The following is an 18,573-nucleotide window of genomic DNA, read 5'->3' on the forward strand; positions in this document are numbered from 1 at the left end:
TAAAATATGATCATTTGTGTAATAATAATAATAGTTATGCTATGTTGTATATGGAAAATAGTTACTACCTTACAAGCACCAAATTTTGGATATTTTTTTATTATAAATATCCATTAATTGTTAATTGAAAGTATTATTCCAAAGATGATATAATATTGTATTAAAGCAAGATAAATAATATATCTATACCACTGCTCATCTAAATTTAATTAAATAAAGCACTTCCATAGTTATTTAAAAGTTAAAATATTAAACTATTTTATTTGACGCAGAAAAATACACAACAATATCATACAAAAAATGTATATAAAAAAATTTAGTTTGTTTTGAAGAAAAATAATATCAAATGGTTTCAGAAAATAGTAACATTAATTGCAATTGTTTATATTTTTTCATACACTATAGCATAATATTTTAAATTCATTGAACCATTCATTAAAAAATAATTTATAATATTATATTCAGTAATAATACTGATGAAATTTTTGTTGTTGTCTTATATAATAAGATAACGACTTTGAATTTTCATATAATAATTATTATCAGCATTTTTAAATATTTACAATAAAAGTAGATATAAGTGGTGGTAATTACATATAAGCAAAAACAAACTTTTTAAAAGTTTAACTATGTAATAGGATTTACTTAATGCGTTTCAATTATTCAAGAATGAATAATTTGAATATCTTCAAATTTGTTTAAGTTGAATACTGTTGAATATAATAAGCAAACTATAAAATTATTATAAGTTATAATAAATATAAAACCATAAACAAAATTACTTATACATGGTTTAATATTATTATTACATCTTGGAGTGTGTAATTTAACATATTTTAGGCCTTACATATTTTTTATGTAAATTATTTAAGTGGAAAATATATTGCAATATGTAATTTTTTATAATGAAAATCACTGTTGAATATTCTTATGATATTCTAGAAATAAAATGCAGTGATGAAATAACATTATGAATTATGAAATAACATATTATAATTTATACATAGAGAACCTGTAAAAACTATTTGTCTTTTATAAATATTTTAAATTTCCAAATAATGAAGCATCTTTTATTCTTCTTCTTTTTATATTTTTTAGAAATGGCACATATATCTATAATATCTAGCATTTTCATTGCTAGTTATAGGAATGGGAAGTCTACTTTATTTTGACTAGACATTACAAAGTACACATTGTACAGTAACTTGTCCTATAAACTGCACTAAAAAACGGTATTTGATATTCATATAAAAAAGTTATGAACAGTTACAAATTTATCATATATATAGAGCATACAAAAAAAGAAGTGATATTAATTGTAAGAATTGCAATAACTATGATTTCACATTTTGGCATTAAAAAATTAGAATAAATAGAAATATAATGCTCATGTTATATAAATTTCTTAATATGAAATATTTTTTCCAATGAAATTTATATTATCTATGTTTATTGAATTGAACATACTTTTGAAGTTCCATGAGATTCATCCATAGCAGCTGCTCGCCTTTTTATGCCTTCTAGATATATTTCACGATTAAACAAACCACCACCAAGAGGAATACTGTAATAGATGTTAATTAAAGAATATGATGTGTTTTATATAATAAATTATACAATATGAATGGTACATACGTGTCAATACCAGGTCTTATGGTTGTTTTAAAAACACCCCATACAGGTTTATGATCTGAGGTACAAATGCTGGGTACAGAGTCATAAATCAAACATTCTATAACTCCATCTTTATATGAATTAGAACTTTCATAACTAACTCTTCTGATGTAACCTCTTGTATGTCCTTTTCCTTTAAAGAGAATTCTATCAGTATATGCAGGTGTGCGTTGTTTACTACTTGAGTCAAAATTTTGTGTTCCAGGATCATATTTATATGTAGGAGGAAATGTAATTGGTGCCTCTTCAAAACCACGTAAAACAGCTCCTTCACTAAGAATTGTTTTTAATTGATCTTTGTGCAAATTTACAGGTAATTGTTGTGGAAAGCATGCATCTGTGACCCATTGAATAACTTCCTCTCTTGGCTGAGCTAGCCGAAAGTTTAAATCACCACACCAAAATACACAGTCAAAATTTTGAGTTACATCTAAAAATATAATATTCATTCAATATTTTTATAATATAAGCTTATGTAATACAATGTTTTTATAATACAACAATAGTAATATACATTTATATATCCACACCTTTGCTTTTATGTCTCGTAGGTAACTCCTTAGGAAGATCAAGATTTCTAACTATTCTTTTAATATCATTTACCCTTTCTTTAACTTTATCTTGATGTGCGGTTAAATGTGCAGTAACAAACAGAAAACTTGTGCCAAATAACATTAAAGCTATAGCTACTGCTCCTTTTGTTCTAAAAGCAGTTCCTGTCCTAGTTGAAAAGCTAGCATCTTCATGGATGGAACAGAACCAAATTAGATCTCTTCTTAAGAAAAGTGCAAGATGTAGTGTTCCTAAACCAGTACTACAGAGTAGTACGTGAGAAGGACCAAGAGTTTCTTGCAAAGCTGCCTCCCATTCACTCCGCTCAGAACAAGATTCTTGTGTTCCAATTGCTAACAGGTCTGGAACAGTTTCTATATCTGAAGGTAACATAAAATCATTCAATTCTTTTGGTGGATTCTGTCCATTCATATTCCATGTTCCAATAAAAATTTTCAGTTCGCGATTTGGTAGTACTTTTTCAAGTTCTACTGGTCCAAGTAGTGAATTTGCAGCAATCCTACCATGAAGGAAATTTCTATAGCAAAAAATCATAACACATTTACAAAGACAAAGACAAGTACAAAATTAAAACTTTATTAAAATTTATAAACCTTTCTCGTGCTTTTTGTGTAGGAATTAGATTAAGAACTTGAGCAGCTAGTAATGCTTGTTTTGCTAAACTGTCCATAGATGCTCCAGTTTGAGATTGATGACGCTCTTTTTTTTTGGACAATGCATCATGAGATGTAGAACGCGGTTTAAGCTGAACAGGTGCACTTTTTATAGATTCTGGACTTGAATGTCTCATAGAATTTGTTGGTGAATTTCCTACTAAATTATCCACAGATCGCCTATGAATTAGTCTTTGCCTTAAATATGTAGGAACACTTGGAGAAATAGATCCAGAGGATGAATTTTCACCTAGAACATCAAAGTAATATAAAATTATGTAGAACTATATGGAAACCTTTTAGGAAAATACAAAATTCAGGTAACACATATGTATTTTAAAGTAATGTCTTGAAGAAATGAAGTTAATATTAGAAAATAGAATGATAAAGGATATTACAACTTGTATCTGTAATGAAACTAAATTGGTTCAATTGCCAGTTATTGTATTCTTGATACTGACACAGTTATTCAGAAATTAGCAAGAATGTGATTCATTTGAAATATTATAATCAAATATTTTATTCTTTTCTCAAGAGACATATCTTATGTAATTAAATATAGTATTGATATATGATTACATATATGAACAAGATTAAAGTCCTTTTAAGATGGAAAATCTTGTCTTTAAATATATATAGAAATATTATAAAATTTATATTAAAAAATTTATTTTTGTATATATAACATAATATAAATTTTCTTGGAAAAAAATCCAAAATAATTACCTCGGAGGTTTTTAATCTACACAATATTAATGTCCTTAATAAATGTCTATGTTATTAATAATTTCATAGTTCAGGTATTGAAATTTTTTTAAGTGGCCAAATAGAAGAAATAATGTAACATTTATATATTAATAAAATAAAAATGTTTGAAGAAGCATGAGAATCAAATTTTAAGCAGCAGGTATATTTCATTTGTTTTATTATACCTTCTTTTCCTGGTCTTTCAGTATTGTTAGTTTCATGGTATTGAACCATACTGTAAACATCAAAAGGATTGTAGAACATCCGTTCCATTTCCAAGAAGAAATAAGTGATATATTTTCCTTTTGTAAAATATTCGTCCTTGAAGCTTTTTTCATTTCTTTCATAATCAATTAAAAGTTCATTTTCATCTTCTGATGATTCCTCAAATGAATCTTCTGTTGACTCTGCAGAGAAATCACTATCTTCACTATTTTTTTGTGACATTATGCTTTTTTCTTTTAGTAAAAATTTATGTGTATTTTGTAAATTTTTTATAGTGCCAGAATATGGTACTAAATTTGATATTTTGACAAAATCAGAATGTGATACTGAATTTGCAATTTTTGAAAAAGAATCAGAATAGTTTGAAGAATCATTTTTATTTTGTAGATATACATTTTTTATATTATAATCTTCATTTAAAAATGCAATTTTCTTATCTAAATTTCTATCTGAACCACATTTATATCCTTTTTCATCCTGTTCTATATTAATATTTGTTGCACTGAATGCCTTCCTATGTCTTTGGATGTTTAATATATTTGTACATAAGTTATTAGGATATAAATTATCATTTTGTTTAGAACTTTGAGTTATATTTTCATATGATGTCACTTTATTGTTTTTAAAATGTTGATTGTCACATGAATTTTTAATATCAATTTTATGTTTATTATTTTCTCTACTGTCAAAATTTATGTCAACATTAATATCATGCTGCAGTTTAGATGTATCTTCTTTTTCACAACTAACATTATGAGATTTAGTATTTAAATTTTCAGTACATTTTTCAGAAGCTTCTCCAAATTTTAATATTTGCTTTGTTTCTCTCTCTAGTTTGCCACTTTTATTTCGTTTAAATGCTTTAAACAATTTATTAAAAAAAGAAGTTTTCTTTGCTTTATTACTTGGATTAGACATGCTTAAAACATAATACTTAACATTATGCTTCAGATATGTTTTTATGCCAAAGATCAGGTACTAACTGACTGTCAATAAGAACTATGTCTCCTTGCATAAACACATTAGAAGCAATCTTTGCAGGTATTAGTGTAGAAAAAGATATGGTGGGGATGTGCAAGGTCACTACCTCATTCAGTCAAATTACAGATTTGATAAAAAGAGAAACATCATAAGGAATGTATTGGTTAGTGTTATATATATCTTAATTACCCTTAAACAGCTAATAAATAAAAAAATTATTTAGGGGAAACAATTAAACAATCAGTTAATAATTGCTTAAATAATTAAACATCATTTAAGGAATTGACAAATAATTTTTAAATTTATGAACCTAATATATCATCATTAAAATTGATATAATTTGAAAACTGTTTAATTTTTAATGAAACTAATTCTTACCTTCAATAAATGTACTTTGTCGTTCTTTGCCCGTAAAAACACTATTCCTTCCTACATTTTCTTCAACATTGTGCGTACTACTTGCTATATACATCTCCTCCTTCTCTATCGTCACATCTGTTTGACAATTTCCATTAGCAGAAGCTATCTCAGATTTAACAGATGTGTGGCTTAACGTAGTTGGAGATAATCTACTGACAGTCAAACTTTGTGGCGGTGTTCTGCTGCGTTCAGTCATTGCACAGCATAATGAAAGTTTTGTACTAGTATGAGATCCATGTTGTGAATTTTCCAGTTTAGAATTTTTATTTGAATCACCATCTTTGTAAGATGTCTCCAAACATCCAACTTTGGTCTTTTTATTCATAAGCATACGGCAAAGAGATTTTTTCTTTTGCTTTGACTTAGGGGAAATATCTGCCTTAGTATTTGTCACGTTAGATACATCAGCTTCTTCACACTGCTCCATGGTATTTGAAATTTTATATTTTGAACACCATGTAATTAATCCACTATCAATGAATAGAGTACTTTATTATTGCATGAAAAGTTTAACGAAGTCAATCTATCATACATGTGACTATTAAATAAATCAAAACATAAGCATTTGTAATTTTGTTATATAATTATAATTATTCTTCTTCTAATATGAGTTCATATATAAATAAAAATTTTTTTAATGTTTATGCTCATTTGTAGTATAAGTACTTGCATATATATAATTCTTATATGAACAGTGTGCAATTATATCACTAATATATATTTTATTGTATAATATAGACTAGAATCGTAAAACAAGATATTTATCTTGTTAACATCTATAGCACTTTGTTATGTTTATGTCTTTGGCATATTTCTCATATTTAAAGAAATACATTTAATGTTACATTAATAAATAATTGCACTTCAAATATAATAAATTTAACACTTTCATATCGAATAATTTAGGTAGAATATTTAGAGTAAATGTAAATAATACATATTTGTAAGTATAATATTTAGGATGACTATTTAGTTTCTTGATGTTTTCCCTTAGGCATAACATTCATTTTCTTTGCACATGAATATCATTTCATAATTATTCGAAGGAACTTGTAGATGTATATATGTATCTTTCAATTTTGTTGTTACAAATCAAATTCGATAGAAAGACATTGTGCTCATTGAAAGTCAGAGGTTAATTAGACTCAAGTTGTATACACTTTTCTTGTATTATTACGAAATTCACTTTGACTTTGAATCTCACATTGACTATACATCTATACATTGACACGTCATTCACGCTAAAATCCATAACAAACTGCATTCTGATTGAAAATACTTGAAGAACGACGATTAACTCTAACTTCCGCCTCCATGTTTAAATAGAAAGTTAAACAAAATACGTAACATCTATGTTATATTTTCAAAAATTCATATAAACTTCGCTATAATTATCATTTTAGCGATAAATTGTTCTTATTTTCGGTAAAGCTCTCACAAATCCAAATACCGTATCTCTTCACCGCTTCGGCGCTGATTTCTGAACTTGCGCAGCTGTCAATTAAGCAGACGACAATATTACCATATTACAATATTTTCTATAAAATTTCATATTTTACCGACTAATATTCAGTCTAAACAATATACTGAAATAAGAAATTTCTGGTATTTTAGAAAATGTATAATGATTACTTGAAAAAATGATATTTCTTGACCAGTTAAAAGAATAACTGTCAGAGCGAGCAGACGACATTCATTGGCGCCTCACTGTTGGCAAAAACCATCTGTGACGCAATATATTTCATGTACTCGATATACATATGTAAGTATACGAATATATGTAGTAAGTACTTGGTTGGCTCATTTGGCGGGTTGCGTCACTATAATGTTTGTTTACGTGACGATAAGTGTACGTTTAAAGAAATGCGAATACACAGTTAAATTATGCTAGAAGATATATATATGTCCAACTAGAATAATTATTTGATCGTAAACAAAAAAAGGCAGCTGTTTATTTAAACTTTATAATTTTCTGTTTTGCAAGTCGATCGTGTAAATAACACATAATTGTAAATATAAGCAAATAATCGTGTGCGATTAACGAGGAACAGTGTAAAGTAAATATTTAAATGTCGATGATCGCGGTTATTGTAAAAATGATCATTTATATAAATTTATGTTCGTGTCAAAGAAGATTCCAGAAAGACGCAGAAGCGGTATTATACACATGTAGGGAATAAATGTTTGCATATAAGTACATTGCCGCGTTTTCCAAACATTCGTTGAATGTTATTCATTGACGAAAGCGATGTAATATAGATTCATCCATCATTGAGACTTGATTATAGTGAATTTTCTACAGAACTAGATATCGGATACGAAGCATTTTAATAAATATACGAACAAAGTAGTAAAAGAAATGCCACGGCATGGTAAGTAATATTAATGACTTGATTGTGGCTATAATATTTATTAGACTCTACAATATATTCATATTCATATGAATAATAATAAATGTATTAAACATCTTTAAAAACATTTTTACAACAAATTTTGACCGTAATAAATATTAGGAAAGTAAAAATAATTCATGTACGAAAAACTGTTGTAAATAATGAAAGAATAATTTCTAAATATATGTATGTGTATAGTATATACGAAATTTTTAGGAAGAAAAATAATGCATACAACATAAATCTACGTCAATAACAATTCTAGTCCTTAACAATAACTTGAGTGAAATATGTTTTGTCTCTTTTAAGTTATGATCAATGATTACGTTTTTCAACTAAAATTTATACACGCGCTTCTACATGGCGTACCAAATACATGGGCAGAATTCTAATGAAAGAAAATTTCATAGATATAGATTGCGAATGTGGGCGGTGTTAAGGGTGGCTTCAAATTTTCAATCACTTTTTACTATGTTAACAATAATTATAATATCAACAGTATCAACAGAAAACGCGATAGAAAGTGCATTTAAACGTAAAATTAGTATTTAAACAACTATAATTATATGCATTTCACATACTATTGCGAAAAATGTTTTAAAACGCATGTAATCTTCTTTTCGTGTATAATTTTGACAAATAAATAGATATTAACTTAGATGATAACACTAGCAGTGCAATATTTTTGGTAACATTTCTTTTAACAAATGAGTTCAAAATACCTATGTATATTTTATACAATCAACTTCGCTAAACAATTTGCAGTAGACTACATCTAAAAGACTATGAACAAGTAGGAATACATTTTTGAATTGATATCCATTACTAAATATTCCGATAATTGTACGAAAAAAAATAATATTGTGAAAAAGATTGTACATATACGAGGAAGAACGTGTATGACTGTGAACGGGCGAGCGAGAAGGGTTAACAAAAGAGGGAATGGGATAGAAACGTAATTCGCGCCGCCACCGCAAGGTGTCAGCATTGCATGCGGCTCGCTCGCTAGCGGCCACCATTGTTGAAATTCTGCTTTGGTTGATGCCCCGACAATTTTTTGACGGAAAATCGTAAATTCGCCAGCCCCTGGCAAGGGCCCTGTGCGGAAGGTGCGTATCCCGCGGTAATCCTTGGATCATGGCTCCACTATAGCTACCGTCAGTAGCATGTTTAGCGATAAAAAAGGGCCCACCGGGGAAAGCCAGTGAAATCGAGTGTGCCCATCGATTTACGCGAAAGAAAGAGGCACCCATGTCCGTGTCGTACGTCTTGTCGGGGTGTTGGTGTTGTGTGCGCTGCCTGAATTGTGCATGGTACGTGCGTGCATGCGTGCCGGTACAATGCAACGCGTCTGTCCTCGCGCACCATGCAATCTGTCGATCTTAGATTCTGTTGTCCGAAGTGAACGAAACGTTCGATTATCCGAGTGTCCCCGAGAGTGTGAGATATTTGGGCGTCAGGTAGAGATTGTACGAATAATTTGGAAATTTTGAATATATAAGTACACGTTGTTCCGCGTGTCGGCAACACGCGACTCGCGCGTTATCGACGATACCGTCCAGGTGCGGGGAAACACTACATCCCTGCTTCGGTGTTTCGTTAGTGTCTCTGTGTGCGTGTGCGGTATCCACGGGGTTAGATGTCTTCTTTCCACGCTTTGCACGTTGTGCGTGCATAGGCGTGTGCATACGCGAACGCACGTCATTCATACATGTATGCATACGTGCGCTCCTGTGTATTTTCCATGGGTGTATATGCGCGGCTTGGTTAACGTGTTTCATTCGTATATATGCGTGCTCTGGTGCGGTACGTCTACGCACACTGTATGCCATCGGAATTCACGAAAAAGTACATGAACTGTAATCCTGCTACCACGCCGTTGGATCAGCAAATCGAGATACACAGTGTTACACTCGCATGTCCATAGCTCCCCTCGTGGCTAAATCGTAACATCGGCTACGAAACACTTACAGTGTTATTCCTTGTATCGTGATTCTGTGCAATACTGTTAGAATTTCACATCGATATTATTGTGACAGTTCCTTTCAAAGATATAACGCTCGATCCATCATGAGAAATTTCCAAAATAAACTGAGCTTGGTGCTTCTTGAATCTTTTCATATATCAACGTTGACACCCTGACAAATACTGTGATTTTTTATCATCATCCTTAATCTTCGTTCATAGATATCGAATCTTTTGTGTTTTATGGATTTTACGTCCTTTATTGTTTAAATATTGCGAAGGGTTACTTCCAATTATGTGTCCTATTTGTTGAACAAGTAGATATGTTTGTCCTTTAAATTGCTCTTGTGAACTTTTCATGTTGGGATTATATTATTAGTGTAATGTATCGTATTTTAATACAAATACCTTAAAATTATTGATAATGTGACATTCACTCATAATACTGGATATTGTAAAAATATAAGATAAACACCAGTTAAAGATGTAAACATTGAAACTACAAACCTTGTTGCAAAAAGGATTTGCGTTTTGTGAAATATGTGGGTTACATAGAAATATTTTAACAGAAAAGATTAATCTTCTTTTTGCTTAGTGTTAGGTCAATCAAAAATTTATACAATTGTATAAAGAAATATTCATTGCCAATAATACTTATGTTTATATTTGTTTCACTATTAATACCACTGGAATATTTTAATTTTATATCAATTACAGCTTAACAAGATGTAAACATTCAGTTATTTATTAGTATAAAATAAACTAATTTAAACTAAGCTAGTTGAAAATAAACTAGTTTATTTAAATATTTTCTTATAATACTTTCAGAAATAGAAAATATTTATAATTGCACATTACAAGGCAGAAGAATTAACTTCCAATTTATATAATTCATTAAATAATTATCAATGTTATTAATGTGTACATAATATTAATGAGCAAAGAGTAAATATTTTAGAGCAGCATTATGATGTGAATCGTCAAAACACATGAATTGTTCCTATCAATAGTAAATGTAATTTTTGACACTTTCTTCACATAACTTATTTCATAGACAAAAAATTATTTTAATTTTTCAAGTTTATTTGAAACAATCTATAATTGTAATCATAGTTTTCAATGAACATGTTTGTTTACAGGGCCATTTATATTTGGAGTTGCGCCAAAATGGGCGCTATCAAATAATTTCATGCAGTGGGATTACATACAAGAATTGGTAGCACATGGTGGTGTGCCTGACGTTTATAATTTACGTCACAAGGAAGAAAATATAAGTGTGTCGGATTTAGATTTAACTTATGTTAATCAATTTATAAACTTCATACAATCAACAAACAATAAAAAGATTGTAGATTCTGATATACAGAAGGGAACAGTTGATAAATGCTTATCAGAATTTTTAGAGCCTGTGCTTAAAAATCACAAGGAAAGTTATAGTACCTGTCACAGTGACGATAGTAAAATAAAACCATCTAATTTATTGGATACTAACCAAACCATAGGCACCTACTTATTTTGCAAAGATAAAAGCGAAAATTTATCTGAAACAAAGAAGAAAATTGATCATCATCATAAAATTATTGATTGTGTTCCTTGCTTGTCAGAACAATCAAACATACAAAATATTACGCAGTACAAGACATTGTCTAAAATTTTGGAGCAGTATAAAAATATTTATAATCTTTGTGCTTCTGAAGAAGACAAGCCACTTAATTTAGTAAAAAACTTGGAAGATAATAAAGGCTGTTGTAACAAACAAAGTGAAGATAAAAAGAAGCTGTGCAATTTTACAGATATAAAAGTATCTTTAAAGGACTGTGCCATTTCAGACCGAGCAAATCATTCCTGTAATATAGAAAATTGCTACAACACAAAGTACAAGGAAATAGACTATGGTTTATTAAAATTCTCAGATCTAGATGATTTATCTCCTAAATTAAAAATTGATAAAACGTTACTTAAAGCTTCAAAACCTAAAATATGTAAAAATTTAGAAACAAAGTTAAATTGTGTACCAAATAAATACTTAGAACAAGAAAGTACTCTTGCTCTTAATAAATATTTGACTAATAAAACTTCAGTGTTTTTGCGTGAGAGAAAGAATACAAATCTTTCTTTTCTAAATTCATCTCTGAATGTCAAAGATACAAGTATTAAAAGTGAATCTTGTTCAGACGAACAGATAAATAAGTCAAAGAACTCGTATTTTGTAAATACCTGCAAACCAACATTAAGTAATTGGGAAGATTTCGAAATGTCAGGACAATATCCAGGTCATAGCCGACCTCCGGTTGGCACACCTCCACCTCAGACAGTTTGGAATCATCTTACAATGGCACAAAGTCAAGGTAATACCTCTCTTCAATTTTTTAGAAAATTTAAATAAAGAATATCATTTTTAATATAAAATGATAAACATTGTTCTTTTATATTAAAAATATTTGTCTTAGTTTCAGGGTTGAACATTCATCCAACAGCCTTGTCAGGTGCAGCATTGAGTCCGGCAGGATTTTACACACATCCATCTATGGCAAGAGCATCTCATATAACATCACAACTTACACCACAACTTGCACATACTCAAGCACCTCCAACATGGCATACACCAACTGTTCCATCAAAAACAGTTACTCCAGCCAATACACCAGGAAATCCTTTGTTTAGTTTACAAATGCTGGTAGATAATAGACAGAACCAAAGTCAGTATAGAAACTCACCAGGTTCACAAAGTACACTAGATTTATCATCTACTTCCGAAATTATTCCTGAAAATTATTCTCGCATACCTCAAGATATCCCAATAAGTTTGACTGCAAGAAATGTAGATAAGGGTAGCAGAAATGGAAATATTATTTCTCCTCCAATACCTTTGAATGGAGAAACTTCATCTGATAGTGGAATTAGTTCGTCGGTTCCAACACCTAATTCTGTTAGTGAACCAGTTTCACTCTCAACAAAAGAAGTTACAACACCTAAAATAACAGTAAAAAACTTTGAAAGCAATTTAAAAGGAGTGGCAAATCTTCATGATAAGATTAAGGAGATGAATGTAGATAATTTTACGCAGAAAGTTATAAATTTACCACCTAGTGTTACGATTGAAAGGGTAGTTTCAGAGAAGAAAGAGCCTGAGGTTACGAAAAATAAAGATACATTAAGCGTCATTGCACAAGTACCAAGAAATGTTTTGCCTGTTATTGTAAACCTTACCTCTAGAGTGGACAAAGATGTAACAGATAGTCCGAAAAGGGAATCGTCTTCAGAACGAGATCGAAAGATCGAAGAGACGAATGTAAGATCACCTAAAAATTTACCAAAAAGAGGTAAGAAGGGTGTGGATTCTCTGTTAGAAAAGTTAGAAGGTGGTAATAAAAAACTTGGCAGTGCTGAAAATATTGGATCTGTTATTGTAATGCCAGTAGAGGAAAGAGATACATCGAGTGTTAAAAGCATGTCCCCTGATAGACAGAAATCGAAATCTCCAAATAGGGAAGACGAAGTAGTATCTCCAGCATTCAGTAATGACGATTCTAATGATAATACTAAGCAACGCAGAAAAAGAAAACTAGAAAAGCCTGTACGGCTTAGTAAAGACTCTAAAACGGAAGTAGAGGATATGGAATTAGAACCTACAGAACCAACAGAACCTAGAACAAGTGAACCAATAACAGAAGAAACAAATGCAACTCCAGTTGTCAAATTAGAAGACAATATTGACACAGCAGAACAGAGAATATCTGAAAAGATTGAAGAAAGTGTAGACGAAACAAGTGAGGAGAATCAACCTATTAGAAGGCGGAGGAGTAGTGAAAGTACACCTCCTAGTTCAACTCCATCGAATCAGAGGGTTAGAAGAAAATCTAGCGATGATGCGACTGAATTTTCAAAAGTAACAAGTCCAAAACCTGTAAATAATACAAATCCGTTTAATGAAGTTGAATCAGAACTTGAAAAGATGTTTGCCGGTATTGTTGAGACAGAGACAGATGTCAAAAAGGAAGAATCAAAATCAGAACTTACAGAACCTGAACTTCAATCCGGGAGCACAGCGAAAGTCGAAAATTTAGAAAATAATGTGTTACACACAAAAGAGGCGCAAAGTATAAATCCTACTGATGTTTCATCTACAGTTGATACAAAGATGTCTGGAAAGAAAGGGAAAAAAACTAAAGTACAAGGTGGTAAACGAAAAATGTCCAGATCATCTGAAAATATTTTTGGAACTGTGGGTAATGATATACCTCAGAAGGAAATCAAAAAGAGAAGGATATCTAAGAGTTCAAAAAAGCAAGACGCCTCGAAAAAGATTAAGAAAAATGCAAAAGTGGACGGAATAAGAGAAATGGCATATGATTCTGGATCAAATGCAAGTTCTATTAGGTCTCGTGGGCCAGTAGTTCATGTTGAAGGTCCAAGGGACAGTCCATTAAGCATTCAAGTAGTTAACGCACCACGGGAAGAAGAAGAAGAAAAAAGTAAAGAAAAACGAAAGAGTATTGGAAATGGTAATGCGGGAAGGAGTAAGAGACTCAGTCATCAAAACGATTTAGATTATAGGGGTGTGTAGTTTTAATATTTATGTATATTTATATTATATATATAAACGAAAATTTGTATATACAAAACTAAAAAAAAAATATGTGTTTTATATAGGTAAAGTCAGTAGAGCGGGTCTCTTTAGTTCAACGTTGTCATCACGTTATGACGCACATACAACAGATTCCACATGGGTGTGCGTATTTTGTAAACAAGGTCCTCATTCTGTAATACCTGGGGATCCTGCTCGACCACATCCTAATTTGGCTGGTCCACATATAGCACCTGGAACATACACTGTGCGTATAATATTCTTTTTTTTAGCATGTATATTAAATATTTTTTTACTTTATTTTAAATTATGAGTAACATTCAGAAATAACATTCTTTATCAAATTATAGGTTCCAGCTGGTGTTTTGAGTGATTTATTTGGGCCATATTTGATTGGTAAAGAACGTTTAGAAGATGGAATTCTTTCGGCTGATGAACAAGAGATTACTACAGAACAGAAGAAAGGTGGTAAGAATAAAAGGAGTTTGAGGTACGCTGGGTTAGCCGATCAGTTTACTGCAAAAATGGGTAAAAAGAAAAGAAATTCCATTGAAAGTAATACTAATGCCATGTTTACGGGAATGACCGTACTCCCCGGGGAAGAACAACGTTGGGAAGTATGGCTTCATGAACAGTGTGCTGTTTGGGCAGCTGGAGTGTACATGGCAGGTACAATAGAAACAACTTTCTTAGAACTAATTGCAGTAAAAAAAATTGTTGTAAGATTCTTAAGAAAAAATTAATTTACATTACAGGTGGAAGAGTAACAGGTTTACAAGAAGCTGTATGGGATGCAGCAAAGTCGATATGTGACTCTTGTGGTTTAACAGGAGCAAATATTGGTTGCGTTAAACGCGGTTGTAAAGCCGTTACGCATTACCCCTGTGCGTTAACGAAAGGCTGGCACTTGGATACTAATCAGTATATACCGAAGTGCAACCTTCATCGGGTTACGTGAAACTTCGGTGAGTTCGCCAGTATGCGTTACTATGGAATAAATTATCTGCATTATTTCACAACGTATGGCTTTAATTTGAAGCACCGAATGATGATTAATAATTATAGAAAATTATATCCAAATTTGTTTATAAAAGAATATGTTAAAATTAACAAAGCGTAAAACAAAACATCTTTGTATATTCATATATACTATGAGAAATATTTAACTCTTTAACCTCTTGTTCACTCTGTATTATATATAATCAATATTTTTGTTGAAAAAAGTTGAGATTTTAATCAAGTCTAATAATTAATTTATATTTTTCAGCATTTAACAATTTTGAGAAGTTTTGAAATTACGCTTTGCATCATTCGATGCATAAGTGTGTTTGGAGTGTGAAAGTATAAATGTCAAATGTATAAAGGACAGACATATGGTAATTTGCATACACGAAATATCAATATGCTCGACAGAAATATCTTCCAATGTACAAGATGTTCAAACGAGAATGCTGTTACTGTCTTAAGAATTTCAAATGAAAATGGAAATTAACGGATATGAAGAAATGGAAGTTCTTCTCGTTAATTAAATTTAATTAATTTTCTTGGCCTGTGGCCTTGAACAGTGGCCTTTTCGACCTAATGTAAAAGGAAGATTTTTTAATTTAAAATTTGTAGTATAGACGAATCGTTGCTGAGGAACAATGTTAATCAAAAAAGTATTTGCTTTCTTGCTAATATTTATGAAATTTGAAAACGTTACAAATTTTTCCCTAAAACATCATGTACGCAGGAATAAAATATGGGGCATATTGTATTAAAATTTGAACAAAAATCAGAATTCGGCAAAAGAATGAGAAAGCATTAAATTTCTTCTAAGTTGTATGTGTGTATATAAAATGGAATGAATTATTAATCAAGTAATTTAATGGAATTTGAACACGTGTTTCGAATGAAGTGTGGATAAGAAACATATAGACAAGTGTTCTCCTGTGAATGTAAGAAATCATCTGTAAATAACAAAGTTTTTATGTGAAAAAAATTATTATTATATTATTATACAACTTTAATGATATTGCGATATTCTTCATTTTTAAAAATCATACTATTTTAGTAAGCATGTGTAGTTATGTTCTTTATTGCGGGAAACTACATTTAGTGTAACAATACTTATTTCTATTATAATTTTTTGAAGATTAATTGTGACATATAAATCTATTGTAGGTGTAAATAAATAGATTTTCGCTCATATAATATTTCCCTTTATTTCTTAACCTTGTCTATTTTATAACTATGTGTTGAAATCATTTTTATTTAAAGAGAACGAGCTCACATGTTTACTTGAAAAGAGAACACTTGTAATAATTGTAATTATCGTTGTTAATATAACAATAAATTTCTAAGAAAAAGATGGACATTTGTTCCAGAAATATTATCTTCTCTTTTTCCGGCATGTGACAATTATAACTTCACTGTATACTATAATTTATGAATGTGTGAAATCAGTGTTTAAGGTTCAATAGTATATATACAATTCAGTGATTAAATTAATCGCTACTTATTATTATAAAATTTATGGTAATTATTACTGATTTATATTATTTTTTCATATTACTATTATTGTAATCATCTGCGCCGTCATTATTGTCATTGTCGTTTCCATCAAATTTTGTAAGAATATAAAAGAATCAAGTTTTTATAATAACAAGTATAAGAACATGGATAATATCGATTCTCTTAATGTATCAGGGAGAAGTATAAAAAAACAGGAAAATTGTATAAAAATATATAGAATAAAATGTACATAATATTAATTTGAGTAGATAAAAAGAAATATGTATATACATACATACATGTGTATATGTATTTGTATATACATAAATCTGCAAACATGTTAAAAAAGATAGTTGCCACTCCTCCTCTCGCAACACAGAGTATGGCAAAGCAAGAGTAATCATTTTTAAACGTTAGTTATATAGATACAGAAACTAAGTTGTCTAAGAAAAAAGATTCTTTGTACATATTATATATCATATAGTAACAAATGTCTTGTAAAAAGGATTCAAAGAGCGTAAAAAAAGCATTTTATTTAGGACTATAGTCTATCTGTTTTAATGTAAGATGATGAATAGTTTACATAAAAGTCAACGTATTTGGGTTTTTCTTAAACTCCTCAAGACATAGCTCGTCACTTCAAGGGCAGTCTTTGTAAGATAAAAACAAAGAAACAAACAGCCAAAAAATATTGCTACTGAGTTTAATAACGAAAATTAAATTGTAAACAAAACGCTTATATTATACAATTGTGTATGAAAGGGAAACAAAATTCTATCTTAGATGAATAACTGTAATATTAATACTTGTGATACAAAAAAATTTCTGGATAGGAAGGTGTGATGAATAATTCCAGTATATTCTTCCTTTAAATCTAACTCTGCGTACATAGAGCATTATCTACATATTCCTGTACAGATCAGCTTTATGATAAGCCACTGTAGTATTGTATACATATATTAGACTATTTGTGAAAGAAAAGTATAAAGCAGGATATTGTCAGAAGTTTTAGAGATTTTAGAATTCTCTTTGTACGCATAGTTTATCAATATGTAACAAATTTTGAAAATGAAATGGAAGAAAAATGTTTTATTATCTGTCTTGTATAAATGCTAAATTCATTTGGCTTGTAAATTGCGGAGAAAATAATTTAAAGCACTGATGCGCAAACAAAATTTGAATATCACATTGCCTAAATAATTTGTATAAAATATAGATCTGTAAAATAAAATTGTCACATCGTGATGCGTGGTGAGAGAGGTAACGGTAGTAATGTTCGCGAATTGAAAGTAGCAAAAAAACAATTATGTAATGTTAAAAAATCAATAGGTATTTTTATTCCTTGCCTTCGTATTTTTTAGGTCTAATTTAGTTTCGGATCTTCCCTTCTCTTTTCTGTTCAGTCCTCTTTCTTTTCTTGCTTTTATATTGCTTTTAAGAGCTACCTATAGTTTTATACAATTTCTGTGACCTGGTTTAATATTAATAATCAATAGAAAAAGAAAAGTATTGGTTTTAATCCATTTACTGATGCCCGAATAGTAGAACAAAATTCGCGAAATGTATTTGAAGTCGATACAATAATACAGCTAAGTATATATCTTTGTGTAATATAAATATAATGAATAATAAAATATGATACACGTCACAAGTCAGAATAACTACAGACAATTTCAAAATGGCCCTTTATATATTAGGTGAATGTACAAAATTAAAAAAAAAGTACTATGAAGTTCTTGTACCAATTTTGATCCCACTAATCAAAACATAATAAAGAAACATTATGTACAAGAAGTACACAAATTTCGGTTGCGTAATGAAAATTTTTATGTACATGGCAAAAGAGATAGTATTATTAATA

At 30.0% G+C, this 18,573-nt stretch overlaps 2 protein-coding genes across 10 annotated transcripts; one reads left to right on the forward strand and one right to left on the reverse strand.

Annotated features, from left to right (window-relative positions):
• Positions 1–1,082: 1,082 nt before the first annotated feature.
• On the reverse strand, positions 1,083–7,001 carry LOC117231295 (inositol polyphosphate 5-phosphatase E). 5 transcript variants are annotated; one of them, XM_033489626.1, is made up of 7 exons: positions 6,906–7,001; positions 5,232–6,767; positions 3,833–4,054; positions 2,841–3,150; positions 2,205–2,764; positions 1,636–2,104; positions 1,083–1,564 (listed from the first exon to the last, which is right to left on the reverse strand). In XM_033489626.1, the coding sequence occupies exons 2-7, from the start codon at positions 5,698–5,700 to the stop codon at positions 1,450–1,452; spliced, it is 2,145 nt and encodes a 714-aa protein (XP_033345517.1). In that variant the 5' UTR covers positions 5,701–6,767; positions 6,906–7,001; the 3' UTR covers positions 1,083–1,449. The 5 variants fall into 5 exon arrangements, with proteins under 5 accessions (XP_033345517.1, XP_033345516.1, XP_033345518.1 ...); XM_033489625.1 differs by lacking the exon at positions 6,906–7,001 and having other exon boundaries at positions 5,232–6,890; XM_033489627.1 differs by lacking the exons at positions 3,833–4,054; positions 6,906–7,001 and having other exon boundaries at positions 5,232–5,907.
• Positions 7,002–7,108: 107 nt separating this feature from the next.
• On the forward strand, positions 7,109–18,363 carry LOC117231293. 5 transcript variants are annotated; one of them, XM_033489613.1, is made up of 7 exons: positions 9,290–9,514; positions 10,771–11,979; positions 12,082–14,190; positions 14,285–14,466; positions 14,570–14,888; positions 14,975–15,184; positions 15,487–18,363. In XM_033489613.1, exons 1-6 carry the CDS (start codon positions 9,382–9,384, stop codon positions 15,175–15,177), a joined length of 4,155 nt encoding a protein of 1,384 aa, XP_033345504.1. In that variant the 5' UTR covers positions 9,290–9,381; the 3' UTR covers positions 15,178–15,184; positions 15,487–18,363. The 5 variants fall into 5 exon arrangements, with proteins under 5 accessions (XP_033345507.1, XP_033345508.1, XP_033345505.1 ...); XM_033489616.1 differs by lacking the exons at positions 9,290–9,514; positions 15,487–18,363 and adding an exon at positions 7,109–7,645 and having other exon boundaries at positions 14,975–15,177; XM_033489617.1 differs by lacking the exons at positions 9,290–9,514; positions 15,487–18,363 and adding an exon at positions 8,639–8,775 and having other exon boundaries at positions 14,975–15,177.
• The last annotated feature ends 210 nt before the right edge of the window (positions 18,364–18,573 follow it).

This window comes from Bombus vosnesenskii, unplaced genomic scaffold (assembly GCF_011952255.1).
Source record: "Bombus vosnesenskii isolate JDL3184/JDL3185 unplaced genomic scaffold, Bvos_JDL3184-5_v1.1 scf7180000013272, whole genome shotgun sequence".
Lineage (NCBI taxonomy): Eukaryota > Metazoa > Arthropoda > Insecta > Hymenoptera > Apidae > Bombus > Bombus vosnesenskii.

Coding starts and splice junctions, on each gene's coding strand:
- LOC117231295 (XM_033489623.1), bottom strand. CDS start 4,790: ATGTCTAATCCAAGTAATAAAGCAAAGAAAACTTCTTTTTTTAATAAA. Junction 3,151..3,832: donor TGAAAGACCAGGAAAAGAAG/GTATAATAAAAC, acceptor TTGATGTTCTAG/GTGAAAATTCATCCTCTGGA. Junction 2,105..2,204: donor TACGAGACATAAAAGCAAAG/GTGTGGATATAT, acceptor TTATATTTTTAG/ATGTAACTCAAAATTTTGAC.
- LOC117231293 (XM_033489614.1), top strand. CDS start 9,382: ATGCATACGTGCGCTCCTGTGTATTTTCCATGGGTGTATATGCGCGGC. Junction 14,191..14,284: donor AAACGATTTAGATTATAGGG/GTGTGTAGTTTT, acceptor TGTTTTATATAG/GTAAAGTCAGTAGAGCGGGT. Junction 14,467..14,569: donor TAGCACCTGGAACATACACT/GTGCGTATAATA, acceptor ATCAAATTATAG/GTTCCAGCTGGTGTTTTGAG.